This window comes from Sinocyclocheilus anshuiensis, unplaced genomic scaffold (assembly GCF_001515605.1).
Source record: "Sinocyclocheilus anshuiensis isolate Anshui unplaced genomic scaffold, SAMN03320099.WGS_v1.1 scaffold33, whole genome shotgun sequence".
Taxonomy (NCBI): Eukaryota; Metazoa; Chordata; class Actinopteri; order Cypriniformes; family Cyprinidae; genus Sinocyclocheilus; species Sinocyclocheilus anshuiensis.
Genome location: NW_015536458.1, coordinates 83,537 through 98,754, shown reverse-complemented (window position 1 = coordinate 98,754; position 15,218 = coordinate 83,537). Strand labels below are relative to the sequence as shown.

Here is a 15,218-nt window from a genome sequence, read left to right as displayed (position 1 = left end):
GCTGGTTTCACACACCTGACCGTGTGTTTAAAATATGTGCATGCATGTGGGTGCAGCGTATGTATACTGCCTCGGTTACCACTCTGTGTGAGCCGCAACAGAGCGAGGTGACTTTAATGATTAACGACGGTTCTCCGTTGGGCTCCTCACACTGCCCAAACCTCTGTCATGCTACCAAAAATAGACAAAGTGCAGCGCCACGTTTAATGACAACCTCTTCTGATCGATGCTCTTCTCATGCATGGAAGCAACACAAAGAAAAGTCTTTCAACCAGACAGCCTTGCCGCATGGGGAGGAGGTTTTCGAAAGGCCTGCTTTTGAAGATTTGGACAGCCCTTTTTCCTCCAACTGTGCACGGAAGCAGTGATGGGCAGGCGCTCGCTTGCGGAGTGAGCACCACCTATGGCAGACCTAGGGCTGGATGGAGGGAGCGTGAAGGAGCAGCAGCTGTCATGTTTCTTTTATGGTGCAGCACTTGTGTTTTTCTCAGAAGTATTTCTGAGCCGGCACTGGAAGCTTGAATGTCCTCATGTAGTTGGAAATGGATTGAAGTGAATGATTCGCAATGAGATATAATGGGTTTGAGAAAGTATGGCACAAAAGCAGCATAAAGCAATGGATTTCCCAACGAATCAACCCGAGAAGATCCAATAGCATTTACTTGGCTTTCTCAGGCTATGCACGGTAAGTCAATAATTGATCTGCAAGTTCCATTTGAGTTGGAACTGATGAGCCAATTTTTGTGCAGTTGTTGATTGACAACAGATTGACCAGAATACATCACAAGTGCACCTTGTAACTTAAATTGGCAAAGGCCTGTTGGGAGTTTGAACCGGTCTCATTATAGAAATAGAGAGATTTAGACTTGAAAAAACAAAATAATTTAAATGAATATTCTAGTTTCAGTACAGAGCAAAACTAAATCATCATAATGTTGATAACAAATATTATTTTCATCTTGTACCGCCTTTAAAAATGCAACATGTCTAGGTTACAGTGAAACACTTACAATGAAAGTGAATGGAGCCAATTTGTAAACATTAAAATACTAACTGTTTCAGTACTATATAGCCACAAGATTTTAGTATGAAATCGCTAACTAACCTTTTCTGTTGTCAATCAACAACTGCACAATAAAGGAACATCGTGAGATTGCGATAAATTGAAGTGAGTGACAGCTTTTTAGTGATTAGCTTTATATGAAAGCGATATTTGCTCGCTTTCCAGGCTATAATCGATTCAGAATTTAAATAAAATTTGTTTTATGTGGTGCTAACAGGACCAACAGCCACATACCCTGTAACTTACGCAGCACAGTTTCAGGAGTGACATATTCCACATCCCTCATATAAATACGGGATTCACTTTCGAAATAGTTGCTTAGCCTATATCCACCGCCTCAATATATGGCAGGCAAGTATTTCAATTTAGTTTAAAAATTGCTCCTCTTCATAACATATGGATCACGTCCAACATATGTCGTGATTATAAATACCTTTCTCTTGTAATAGCGTGGTGGTTGAAAAGAGATCCCCTCATATGATTGTCAAGCACGTTGGGTGTGCAGCAATACAATGAAAGCGCTACATAAAAAAAATGCCTCAAAAATGCCTCATGCAAAAAAAAAAGTACAGTACGGACTTTCCTCCATCTCATCCGTTCTGCTTTTTTTGTCACTCCTTAAACTTTGCTGCATGCAAGTTACAGGGCATGTGGCTGTTGGTCCTGTTAGCAGCACGTAAAACAAAACTTTTATTCAAATTCTGAATTGATTATAGCCTGGAAAGCGAGCAAACAGCGCTTATCAATAGCGCTTTCAAATATCACTAAAAAGCTGTCACTCACTTCAATTGATCGCACTCTCGCGATGTTCCTTTATAATCAGTGAAGCTTTCTGAACTGCAAATAATATCTTATTTACATCGTGTCTACGTGTGGCATTTAGCACTGAGTGAATTCTGAATGCATGAGAGGTGGCAGCCCAATCTATTTATATCTTTATTAATATCTTAATATATTATTATGACGTCATGTCCAAACAACCTATTCCTGAAAGTCAGCTCTGAGAGAGTGGGAAACAAATCCAAAGAAGAGAACAAGAACAAGTCAGTGTTCTCTAGGGATTTTACATTTTCCAAGACTACTAGCAGCTCTTTGTGCTTGGAAGAGCTTTTTTTCTGTTGCTTTCGAGCTATTTTGTATGGATGTGGGTATTAATCTATGACATACTGTATTAAGTCTACACAGTGAGGTGGAATTATACTCCTGTCTATCAGCACAACATCAATGAGGCCAAGAAATGGAGACGGATAAAAAGAGCATGATCCTACACTATTAACGCAGAAGATCTACCATCTCTGAACAAACGTGGACTGTTTGATGTAAGAATTAGCACAATAAGCTGAAAGATGAAGATACCTGGATGTAGGTCATGTAACCTGGGACAGTGTCTTGCAGGGAGTACTTTTTTACACACGTGACACGTTTTCACATTTATAACTGATTTGTCTCTTATAGAAATAAGAGGGGTAATTATACAACTATAAATAGTAAAACTTAACTATAATAGGCAGTTTCAGCAAGATACAAAATTCTTAAAGCTGAACAAAAGAAATTAAATTAAAATTCACCCTTTCAGCCCCAATTATTTTTTCTAAATGCATGTTATTGATCTTATTGCGAATGTTTCACCCATGTTTGCATTTGAGAGATGGATCTACTAAATTTTGTTGAAATATTATAAAACCTTTTAAATATTTTTGGCCAATGAATTTCCATGACTCTTCCATAACAAATCCAGGTATTTTCAATTACTAGATAAAAATAATTTTAATTCAGACTGATTCACTAATGAATCCTTCAGGCTGATCTGTGAACTGATTTAACTAATTTATCTGAAACAACAGACTCAAAATAACAAGTAATTAACTAACAAATAAGATAAAAGTATGACTTGCAAGCTAGATTTACTCCATACAAAATAAACACTTAATAAATATAAGTATTAAATATTTTAGAAAAGGAATTAAACATGGAAAACATTTTTTTTAATTGAATGTGTAATAGTTTTTAATAAGAGAAGATTGAAAAAAGAATGTCTGTCAAATCAAGCCCTAAAGTTCCTGTAGTTGATTCTTATAAAGTGGCACAAAAAAAAATAGACCAAATATGTCTAAAAATATCTACATTCCCTTTCAGTGAAACACTACTTCTTTCAAATAAAGGCATTTTGAAAATTTCCTGACAACACTAGCAAATTTATGCTGGTTTATCCTTTCAAATGATTACAGTATGTATCAATTCTACAATAAATAAACCATGGGTTCTGAAAAACAGAATTTTGTATTTCCATGTCCGTGGGATGACCAGATGACTCTGAAAAACCTTTTCAAAAAGTGAAAGAGAAAAAGCAAGCCAAACTAAGGATTAGAACACCTGGCTGAAAGGTGTAAGAGACAGCAGCAACGACCCTGATCTTAACCTACTGGCTCTCTTGGTCAAGGGGAACCACGTGTGGACAGAAGGCCGGTGAGAAGCCAGACTCGGATCGTGGAGCGGTCCTCTTCCTCCACCCCTGCAGTTCAGATCAGCAGAAGAACCAGAACTGAGAGGACTCCTTCATCCATCATAATGACACTGCCACTGCTCACAAATCTCTAACAACAAAATTGCGGCATTGCCCAGCTCCACATAATATACACATATACTGTTTACACACTACCTGCAGACAGGCCTTCAATGAGCACACAAATACTCTAAATAAATGCTTTTGCTACAATATTCATAAATGGTATCCATACCTGTTAAACTGCACGGAAATGTTGGCAGATTTTCTAAATGTTTAATTGTGATAGGGTCGGTATATTTAAATATTTATATTATAATGATTTCATTATTAAATATAGTATATTATTTTAAAATACATTAAATAATCATTATATATTATTAAATACAAATAATTTCAAAATGACTTCAGCTACAAGGACATTTTGCCAAATTTAATTGCCATTCCACCAGAACAATCTCAGGAAATGCAAAAAAAATAAAAAATAAAAATGTGCACATATTCCATGTAGGCCTAAAAATTAGAATGCACACACAAAATCAGCTAGCCTTCCCATAACATTATGCAAATTTGTGTCCCCAAGTTGTTAGTTTTGTAGAAACACTGGGAGGCTGGCTAACAGTTTGTGAGTCTCTCTTGGCACAAGCATACACAGAAGCACACTTATTATTCAGAGAAGAGTGAGTTATATTGATTCAAGGTCTCAAGTCCAAATAGAGAGACAGAAAGTGTGCAACTATGAGAGTGTGTGGGCACTGAAGTTAATAAAATTGGTCAGACTAGCATTCAGTCCAACTTCTTTCCTTTAGTAACAGCAGTTGTAGTGCTAAAGTCAATACAGTAGCTGCATGTATTTCTAGCAGAGAAAGTGCCAGTCATTATGAAGCTATAACAGTACTGTGGGAAATGTAATTGTTGCGCAGGTGGTGAAGGCACCCTGCTATCTCTGACTAGAGCAGTTATTAGAATTATTTTGGAGATTTTTGTCAGCTGTTATTTGAAATCATTTAACCTGCTGGACTATTTTGAGGCTGAATCTGTCTGAAAACCGAGAACAGCCCCACCTCCAGCTCTTAGAGGTAAACTGGTTCTAATAACTCTCAATGGTCACATCAGTTTTTTCCTGACAAAAAGGTCCATTGTCAAATGTGCAGTGATGTAGCACAACTTAAACAAACCAAGCAGCTCCTGCTAGTCAAATTTCTATGACCAATTTGATCCTGTTGGGAAATCTGTGTTGGGAAATGTTTTACCCTCACATAGAATTCAAAATTGTTTTGAATACTATTTAAATGACTGGAATTTGCCTGCGAAAATTCACCATACAGTGGTAAATGTGATCACATTCCAACAGTAGTGGTGGTTGATGGACGGTAGCCAGAGTGAGACAAACTCATGATTAGATGTGCCATCACCACACTACTCAGAATCAAGTAGTGCTACAGATAAGCTAAATGTAGCTAATGCTTGAAAAAAGTAGTTAATTACACAACACTGAAGCTACAAAACATTGACTTATTGGAAATGAATCATCCAAATTAAACAATTCACTAAAATGACTCAGACTTCAGATGACTACATGAGAAAGTGGACATTCTAGGAGAAAGTGTTTGATTATTACCTTAACTTATTGTATTGCTGCATAAGTAAATACACTGTGATACCAAAAAAAAAAAAGTTTTAATTTTGTCAAGTCAATTTTATTTGTATAGCGCTTTTTACACATACACATTTTTTTAAAGCAGCTTTACAGGAAATCATAATGTCAGTGTTTATAATATATTAATATCTTCATGCCTTACAGTTGCATTTAACAGATTACAGATGGGTGATAATATAGTTTACATTTGTAATATAAACAATCACACATTTGTGATATTGCTTTATGTAAGTATACTGTATGTATGTGGATAAAGCTGGATATACTTATATATCCAAATATATATATATATATATATATATATATATATATATATATATAAAGCTGTGCAATAATATAGTTAACATTTTGATATTAAGATATTAACTATTTTGCTACATTCCTAATAGTGTATTACTAGTCAAAGCTATACTATTTGGGGGAATAGATACTATTATACTACTAAAGATGTAGTAATGCTAGCAGCTATGCTAGTTAGGGCTGAAACAATGTATCTACCTGTACTATCAATCGAAAATTAGAAAAATAATCATTATTTGCAGATGTAATGCTAATCTTTTACTCCTGGCCGGAACCTACACTGGCATCGCAATTACCAAAGAAGTATTTTAAGAATTCAGAGAAACACACCCAGATGAATTCATAGTAATAGAGTCTAATGATGTCTTTCATGCTTCATATAACCTCTGTCATATTTCACCTTGTATTCATTACCCTTTCCAAATGTCAATGCTGTAACAGACAGTGTGCTCGAATGCCAGCTGGGAAAAAAATGCAGCATAGTCAAAATTCAATGAAAGACTCAATATTCCCCTCAGACCAACATGAGATGTACAGCTCAAACAATTCTAAGAAACAACAGAAAATCAACACAAAAAGCCACAGCTCAAATATTTACCCAAACTGGCTTCTCTGCATGTAATTCAGCAAACCAACAGCAGTCTACTGTATTTCTGATGACAAACAGCAGGGGTTTACAACCTTTACAGAACCCAGGGACCACCAAACCAGTCAATCAGCCAATTCAAGTCAATTCAAGGACAAGTTTATAAAAAAAAAAGCTACACTTTCACAGTGTCTTTAGAAAAATAAACTATTAAAAGCATTAACATTGTGAAATTCCTCATCACAATATGGAAGAAAAGATATGTTATTAATTTAACAATTACCCATTTTATTTATTGCTCTGAGGCTTTCATATTTAAAGGGATAGTTCACCCAAAAATTAGAATTATGTCATTAATTACTCACCCTCATGTCTTTCCAAACCCATAAGACCTTCGCTCATCTTCAGAACACAAATTGAGATAACAGTTTCTTCTCTTCCATGTCAGTCTTCGACACGCGTTCACGAGAGTAACACGACACATATTCTCATAGCTTCATAAAATTATGTTGAACCACTGATGTCACATGGTTTATTTTTACAATGTCTTTACTACTTTTCTGGACCTGGGAATGTGTCAGTTGTGAGATATAAAGTCACATTTGTACCATAAAAACTTGCATTGTGAGATAAAATTAAAAAAAATCACAAAAATAAGTTCCACTGTGAGATAAACTTGAACTTTATTATTGCTATTAGAGGACAATTGTGGCTTAAATTAGCAATTGTAAAACAAAGTCACATTGTTTGAAATAAAGATAGAATTGTGAGATATAGAGTCACATAGTGGGAAATAATGTTGTAATTCTGAGATATAAAGTTATTAGAAGTTAGAAAAGGTAGGAAACTTCATATATCTTCTCCACAGACCCCCTAAAGTACATTGTTGAAAACTCTGGACAAATAGAAAGGCTATAAACTAAAACCATTGAGAACGGCAGAGCTTATGAGCTGTCAGACATTGCGATCAACTTCAGCCTTCAAATCCCTCTGTATAAGCCAGTGTGTTTCTATGAACTCCTGCATACATATATGCACACAATGCACAAGGTGCTTTATGGGGAGAAAAAAAAAAAACTTTAATGATGTAATCAAAGAGTGATTATATCAACATTAACTCAAGCTTTGTAGATAATGCAGCATGGCGATCTGGCTTCTTCTGCCTGCAAGCTGATGTTTTTGTCTACAGGAAACTAGATCAACATCACACACATGCAATCACACCAATTAGCCTCTATTAGCTACAACAGTAGCATAAAAAAGAAGATATGCTGTAACAGTGTGTGGATTTTATCCACCTTCGCAAACCCCATCTCAAGGCTGTGGCACACGGAGGAGCGAGAAGTTCCATGTTCACGTGGGCTTTGAGCATAGGGATTGTCTCTGATCCAGAGATCCAGAGATGAACAAGAAATTAAATAATTAAATTAATTGAAAGACAATTAAATAATTAACCCAATTAAGCCCTCAGATAACATGCCTGTAATTAAATCATTTGCACACCAAGGGATGGTGACAGTTCACAGAAACAAACTTCATCTGTGGTGAGTTCATCTCCCATCTAAACAAAAAGATTTAATTGCAGTTCAACATACACGGATTATGGTAGAAAATGTACCACCTGCAGATCTCTGATGAAGGCCCTGCAGAATGTGAAGATGAATGTCTTTCACACAATTGTACACAAAACAAGTGGATTTTGAAACAGATTTCAAAAGATATTGTTTAAAAAAATAAGTATTTGGCTAAAATTTTCTGTTACTAACAAGAAAATTGTATACACTACAGTATAAGGCGCACTTAGTCATTTTCATTTGTGTTGCGACAACAATAGATGGGTTACTAAGGCACAATAAAATGAGTATTCGTTTGATCATGTGATGGCCACCATGAATAGACCCACTCCGTGTAAAAAAATATATATATATGTATATTTTCAGCATTTTCTTTCAGTATCTTAATCATATTCTTACAAAAATCAACTAATTACGTTTAAAACTTTAATGAGGGAAAACCTAAAGTGCACCTTTTTTTATTTTCAAACCTATTCCACAGATTTCAGCAGATTTGCCCTCACTAAAAACATGAAAAATTGTGCAGCATCCTTGTGGGTCTAATTATTACATTCACCTTATTTTTAACAAAAGAGCAGTTTCAGCCATTTGTAACTTGAATGTGCAAGGCTTCCAGTGTCATTCGCTTCCAGTTATTTTGGCTCTACAAAACAGCTTGTTATGCTGCTTGATACTGTGAACTGGTATTCCTTATTATATTATTTTAATGTATTGTCATAATTATAAACACACTGGTTTGTAGTGCAAACAGTTCCCTACACATTGTTATTCTTCTAATTATTTACCTATAGGAGCTAATGAATTATTGCACTTTCACAGAAAATAGCTTATTTCTGCATTGCAAAATAAACTGGATTATTACATTATATAGTATTTAGGAGACCTATATGCACTGATGTTCTGCATAATTTGTTATGATTTTGAATCATTTGAAATGACTGTGCAGGGATGCTATATATCCTCTATTCCAGAGTGGCCTAATTATGTGAAAAAATATCCCAATACACACCTAAAAATACTGTCAACATCTTTCCAGAGAAGAACTCTCCATGCTTGAAACTAGCTGGTGTCAGTGATGTCAGCTTTGAGGAGAAGGCTGTTTAATGTGCAGTCTTTGCGGGCACAGGAGCATTATGCATCTCTGTAGCAGGCACATTGGCAGTGTCCTCCTGTCTGGCACAGCCAATCAGCATGCTGACTCAAGGGAGGATAAAACTCAGTGAGGCTTTAGCAGAGAGGCACTAGAGCGAGCCAGGAAAAGCCCGGCTGAAGCACGCACACATACACGTCCTCTCGTTCTCACTTTCCCCATCTAGTTGCTTCTTTTTCGGCATCAATAACACACTTTCTGATTCTCTATTTCTCTCAATTGGAAACACACGCAGAATGTTTCTATATGCGGCAGCTTGACAATGAAGTCTATCAATGGTGTTAATCACCTACATGAGTCTGATCACCTGTCTGTCGGGGCAGATTTTAAAAAGCACAGCGGGGGCCAGAAGGGAAAGTTGACCTGAATAATGGCAATACATATAATTTAAATGTATCAACAAGGCCCATGAACTGTCCTCTACCTCTATACTCACCCACAAACCTGACGCTTAATGTGACACAAATCAACAACACAAGATATCATCAGCAAAAGTGACAAGTGACAGGTTCTTACAGCGATGGCGCCGCAGACGGCAGCCTCAGTGTTTGGCTCTCCAGTGTTTGTATTGTTTTTGTTAGTTTTTCCTGTTTTTTGTTTTTCAAACACGATCAGTTTTACCAGGGATGAGCTGCTGAACATTCAGTATTTGGCAATAAAGCTCTTTCTGATTCTGATTCTGATTCTGATTTGAGATACAGACCATTTAAATCTGGTCACTCGGCATGATACATCGACAAGCAATAAATTTCTTCCAATAACGCTTTTGTTTCTGTCCTAACCAGCGACGACAAGCAGGCAAAATTCAATTCAATTAAATTCAAGTTTATTTGTAATCAGTGGTTTGAACAAATCTTTTCAGTGATTCAATGACTCGCTCATTTCTGAATGAATCAGTGGTTCAGTGAATGAATGACTTGTTTACTCCTGATTGAATCAGGGGTATTGAATAAATCGGTTTAGTGAGTCAATGAGTCATTCATAAGTTATTTGTTACTGGCGTAACAATATATCTTACAGAAAGAGTCCCTGAAATCTGCATTATTATACCGACAAAGAGAACTGATTCAGTTCCAAGTGCTGTACTAAATATCATCTCTTGTATTGCTTCTCAGCCAATCAGATTTGAGGACCAGACCTAACTTTGCATAATAAACACCAAAAAGTTCATATTCTACTGACAAATTATTTGTCACTAGAATTATCGGTCACACCCAGTTAGGACACAGTGTATAACATTAAGTAGCACACGTTTGTAGGTGTAGCCTCCTCACCCAATATCAGCAGGACCAAACAGTGCAGCCAAGGGGAGTCAGTGATTACTATTTTATCACAAACACTTATCCTGATTGGAGGCAGTTCCAAGCACTTTAAAGTTACTTTCCCTTTTGTAATTAGAGGCTAATAATTGAAATATAAAATGAGCTCTCCAAATCAAATCAAATCAAGCTGAAAGTGAAACACTTTGCTTGTGATCCAAAATGAGCCCATGGTTACCCAATCAAACAAAGTAGCTTGTAAAGCAGCTTAATTGATTTTAATGAAGCAGGCTATAAATGAAACAGCTAGCAGCTGGTCTGAAAGAAGCCTGGCTTACCTTGCCGGACATCCCTGGGTGCTATAGCAATGCCGCTCTTTGAATGCAGCTGTGTGACACAACAGTCGTCGGGTGGGGATTGCAACACGCTCGCACTGGGGTCTAAAGAGTGGTTGTGGGGAGCAGTGGGCAGTAGGGAGACCGGAGGCGCCGTGTTGGGACACACGCATCCCGTCTGGGTGATACTGCAGCTCTCGGTTTCCCAGCCTGAGCCGACGTGCAAGCACTCCTCAAACCATCGGCACAGGACTCCACACGTAAACTGACTTGAATTCTCATTATTAATGAGCAGAACCTCTACGAGCCGGAAGTCCAGAGTTTCCGCGGACAAGGGGACCTGGCCATCGGACATCCCATCTCTGTTGTCTCCGTCTTTGTTGGGATGAGTGGTCAGGCACAACTGCACAAAGTTCTTATCGAACTGCAGGAACGTGTGGGGTCCTGGGACCATGCAAAGCTCGACGGCTTCAGGGTCCGAGGGGAAGGTGGGCTGGTCTGGGGGGCCACAGGTCTGGTTCGAGAGGTAGTGGTCCAGGGGCAGCACCAGTGGGGAAAAAGCTAAACAGGCGCCGGCATGGCGATTGAAGCGGAAATAGAGCGAGTACTTGGTGGGGTCAGGGTTCTCCACAGTCCAGGAGCATCCGGATGCCAGAGCGGATGGCCTGGGAAAGAGGTCCCTGAGTGAGAAGGAGCCGTATAAGACCCCAGCCACCAGAGAGGAGCAGGGGGCAGCCTGACCCAGTGGCTCCACAGCCCAGGCCAGTGCAAAAAAGGATGACAGCACAGACAGACAGAGATGACCAGCAGTGTACATCCTATGTCATTTGTCCTGGAGGGGAAGAAAGAAATATCGATGAGTGATCCAAACACCATTTCAGTGAGGTCAAACAATTAATTAATGAATCTGTCAATTATGTCTTTGACTAAACAGATCATATCTTTCTCCTTTTCTTCTTCAAACAATTTGCACATTGATGTCTAATGCCATGCATTACTGGCAAAATTATTTAGAATACAATAGTAACAATAAAAATTATAATAACAAATAATTTAAATAATTGTTAACTGAAATAAAATAGACAACATTCTCATTATTCATATCATTCTTCATATACTAAAATAATTAAAACTGAAATAAAAAGTAATAAAAAACTAAAAATGACAAAAACAAAATTACTAAAATACAAAAATAAAAACTAATTCAAAATGTAGTATAATAGTATCTCAGTAAAATAGTATCTCAATCATACTAAAATAACTGCTAAATTTTATTATTTGATTTGTGTAAAACAATTTTGATTTTGTTTTGGTAAAACAAAAGGGGAGCTCTGAAGGAGAGATTGCAAGAAGGGCAACACAATGTTATTTGAATATTAGATTCATTAACAGATTTACATCACTAATCCTCTTTAATTTGTTCTGTGGAGACACTGCGGAGAGTCGAAAACAAACAGCCAGAGAGAACGAGAACGAGAACGACAACAGAAAAAAACGAGACAGGAGAAACAGAGCGAGATGGAGAGGAAAGGTTGTGTCACATATCGGGCCATTTAAGCTCTCTGACAGCACAGCATTAATGAAGCGGAAAGTTTTCCTGTAAATCAGCCCTTCGGTCATGATTCCCGCCTGCCAGAGCTCCTCACGCCAGCCTTTTTTCACAGCTGTGTTTGCGACCCTCTATTCAGCCTCTCCTGAGCCACCGCTCACTTTTCATTCAGTCAGCCCGCCCCTCTGGCACCAGTCCCTTTGTCTTAATTACATGTGGTTAGTGGGTCACATTACAGGTATACAGTCGGCTGCGGTGGGACGTCCTTCATTTGGAGGGCTTTCGGGTTTCTGTACACTCCCACCTGGATCAATAGGTGGAAATCTCTGACTTTCCTTCTCCTTTATGCCTCTTTGTCATTCTGTCTCACCCTTCCTCTCCTCCTTCCCACTCTCACTCAGAGCAGACTTGTAAATCATTTCAGGGCTTTGTGTTCTCTCTGTGAAGGTCACAATCCTATTCACAAAGACACAAAACAGACACTCATACTTTTCTCCGATGTCTGAAATCCCTGATGGATGTGCTTAAAAGACTGATGACTCTTCTGTGGAGGGTTTAGCCCTTCAACTAATCTCCCACACTCTCATGCACACGCACACACGCATCCTTTAGTTTCCCACTGTGACACATTTATAGGTCTTTGAGTTTTTGGTTAATAGCACATGGCACATGACACGACACTCATTTTTATTCCTAACTATTAATTAAAAAAAATACATTAAAATTAAATTCAGACATGCAATGACTTGAACACACCAATTCTAAGAATGTCTTTACCTAAGTCAATATCCAATGCACCTTTACTGGAACTCTCATCTTGCTTTTTTTTGTTTTTTTTAAAGTAGAAAGAAAAAAGTAAAATGATGTCTCTCAACTTCTGTGTAGAAAAACTGATTTTAATCTTTCCCTTGAGAAAAGAAAAATTCTACTCCATTTTCAACATCGACAAAGCTGTCAATCTTACTTTTATTAAACATTTATTAAATTATACATTTTATTATAAATTTCCTAATTATTATGGAGATTATCCTGATAGAGATTATATGTCTGATATATTTCTCTACAGTGTCATTATGAGATGGTCAAACTATGTATAAGTAGTAAAGCCAAAAGAAAAGATTTCTTAAAGTCTTTAAAGTTATACTGCTGTATGCAGTAATGTTTTTGTGTATGGAAACCCGTAATTATTATCTCTACTTTATTATCTTCTTTATTTATTTCTTTATTTTTATTTATTTATTAGTCTTTTCTTTTCCCGTTACAATCCTTTGTAAATTGTATATATTGACATTACTTTCTCAACTTGTTCATTATGACTGACGTTTCAATAAAAAAGGAAAAACCTAAGTTGTTTGACAATCTTTTATTTCTTTGTCAAAATATTTAAATAAAGCTACTTCAAGTCACATGCAAATAAAGATATATGTACATATATTTACATATTTTTAAAAACAGTTTTTCTTTTCTTTATTGTGGATATTATATGTCACTGAGTCATGAACCAGAACCTTTGCAACTTTTTGCTGAGTTTGCAACCTTTCATGCCTATTGCGAGTTCATCTTTGATAGATAGATCATTAAAAGTTTAATATATAAAGATAAAATGCATTTGTCTAGTCAAGCATCTGTTGGGATGTAATAAATATTCCGATGCATCCCAGCAGCCCATTAGCTCCGTGTATGAGGTGTACTGGAATCAGTCACCAGCAACGAAGTGAGTTAAATGGAGCTAAGAATTGGCTCTGGAGAGGGGCCTTTAGACAAGGCAGATGAAAACACGAGAGTTTAGAGTGGATACATCTTTCATATGATGAGAGGTTCCTGACTCAAGCTTATTATGAGATGGCTGGAATAAAGGGTTGACATGAACAAAACGCACAAACAAATTATTCTACCAAGAAATAAATAAATACTGTAGATGAACTGGCACAGAGAAGCGAGTCGCACTCCATTTCACAGGTGCTTATTGCTTCTCTCGTTCCTCATATTGCTGAAAAATGCTTATCTGATCATGCGTTTGCTTATTTACTTATTTTGTGGGATTATGGTGATGAAGAACAGATTTTTTTGTCACTGGCTATTTTAAACTGCAGGGTGCAGACAGCCCATATCTGAATGTTTGTATACATGTGACACTAATCTGAGTCGTGTGAACAAATCCTTTCAAATCCGATTTACTCTACTTTCATATGTGGTCCTGGATTGGATACATTTCTGATTTGAGTCAAAATCATCACACGAGAATTCATGTGTTTGTTGTACAAAAATCTACACTGTGGATTAAATCAATGCCATCAGCGCCAGTCGTAAAAAAATAATTTGTAAAAATCTGAGGAACAGAGATGGCAAGATAACACTTTTAATTGATACTGGAGGAGATGCTTCGGCAAAGCCCCAGGTGATTTTTATGCACAATATAATCACAACCGAGCTGTGTGTTAGCACATTAGTGCTGCAACTTCTAGGGCCGGAGTTAATGCCGTAAAATGTGAGAAAAAATTATAGGGGCCCAAAGTCCCAGCAGAATTGATGTAGGATCTAACATAATCAAATGTATGTATGTATATATGTATGTACGTAAATAAATAAATAAATAAATGTGCTATGTATACCTCCTTCAGGGAACGAGGGTTACCATACGTAACCGAGACGTTCTAATGTTTGGAATAATTAAGATTTTTCATATTTATGACAGAAGTCTCTTATACCCATTAAGGCTCATTAAAAAAATGTAAAAACAGTAATATTGTGAATATTGTATATTATTACAATTTAAAATAACTATTTTCCATATAAATATGTCAATATATGTTAAAAAATGTAATAGCCTTTTTCTGTGATTAATCGCGATTAATCGCACACTTCATGAAATTAAGCATAGACCATTTATACTGTTTCAAATGTTTATTTTGTCATCATTTGCATCCAGCAAAGTAAACCAAAAGATTGAAGGGTGATTCTCAAAAATCTGTATTTTCTGCAAGCTTTTTTCAAGATAAATTTAGATGTCTTTCCAAAAAAGGACACTTAGAAACTCCAAAAGGACACCAAAGAACCACAGCTATAAGGAACCCATATAAGCACATATGAAAGAAAAAAAAGTAGTATAGTATGTGTACAGTGCAACAGCAAAGAGCTTTTTTACATTTTAGAGAAGTCAAGCTGTGATACCGAACAGGACCACATGGAGATGCCAAAAAAAATCCTAAACCAACCGCCTGCTGACTGCATATATCTAC

At 36.9% G+C, this 15,218-nt stretch overlaps 1 protein-coding gene across 1 annotated transcript in view; it reads right to left on the bottom strand.

The window, feature by feature from the left end:
• LOC107653098 (adhesion G protein-coupled receptor B2) overlaps nt 1-15,218 on the bottom strand; it is a 330,526-nt gene that overhangs the window by 242,040 nt on the left and 73,268 nt on the right. The window contains 1 exon segment of the mRNA XM_016476310.1: nt 10,434-11,262. Within this exon segment, the coding sequence (XP_016331796.1) occupies nt 10,434-11,247 (814 nt within the window). The 5' untranslated portion in view covers nt 11,248-11,262.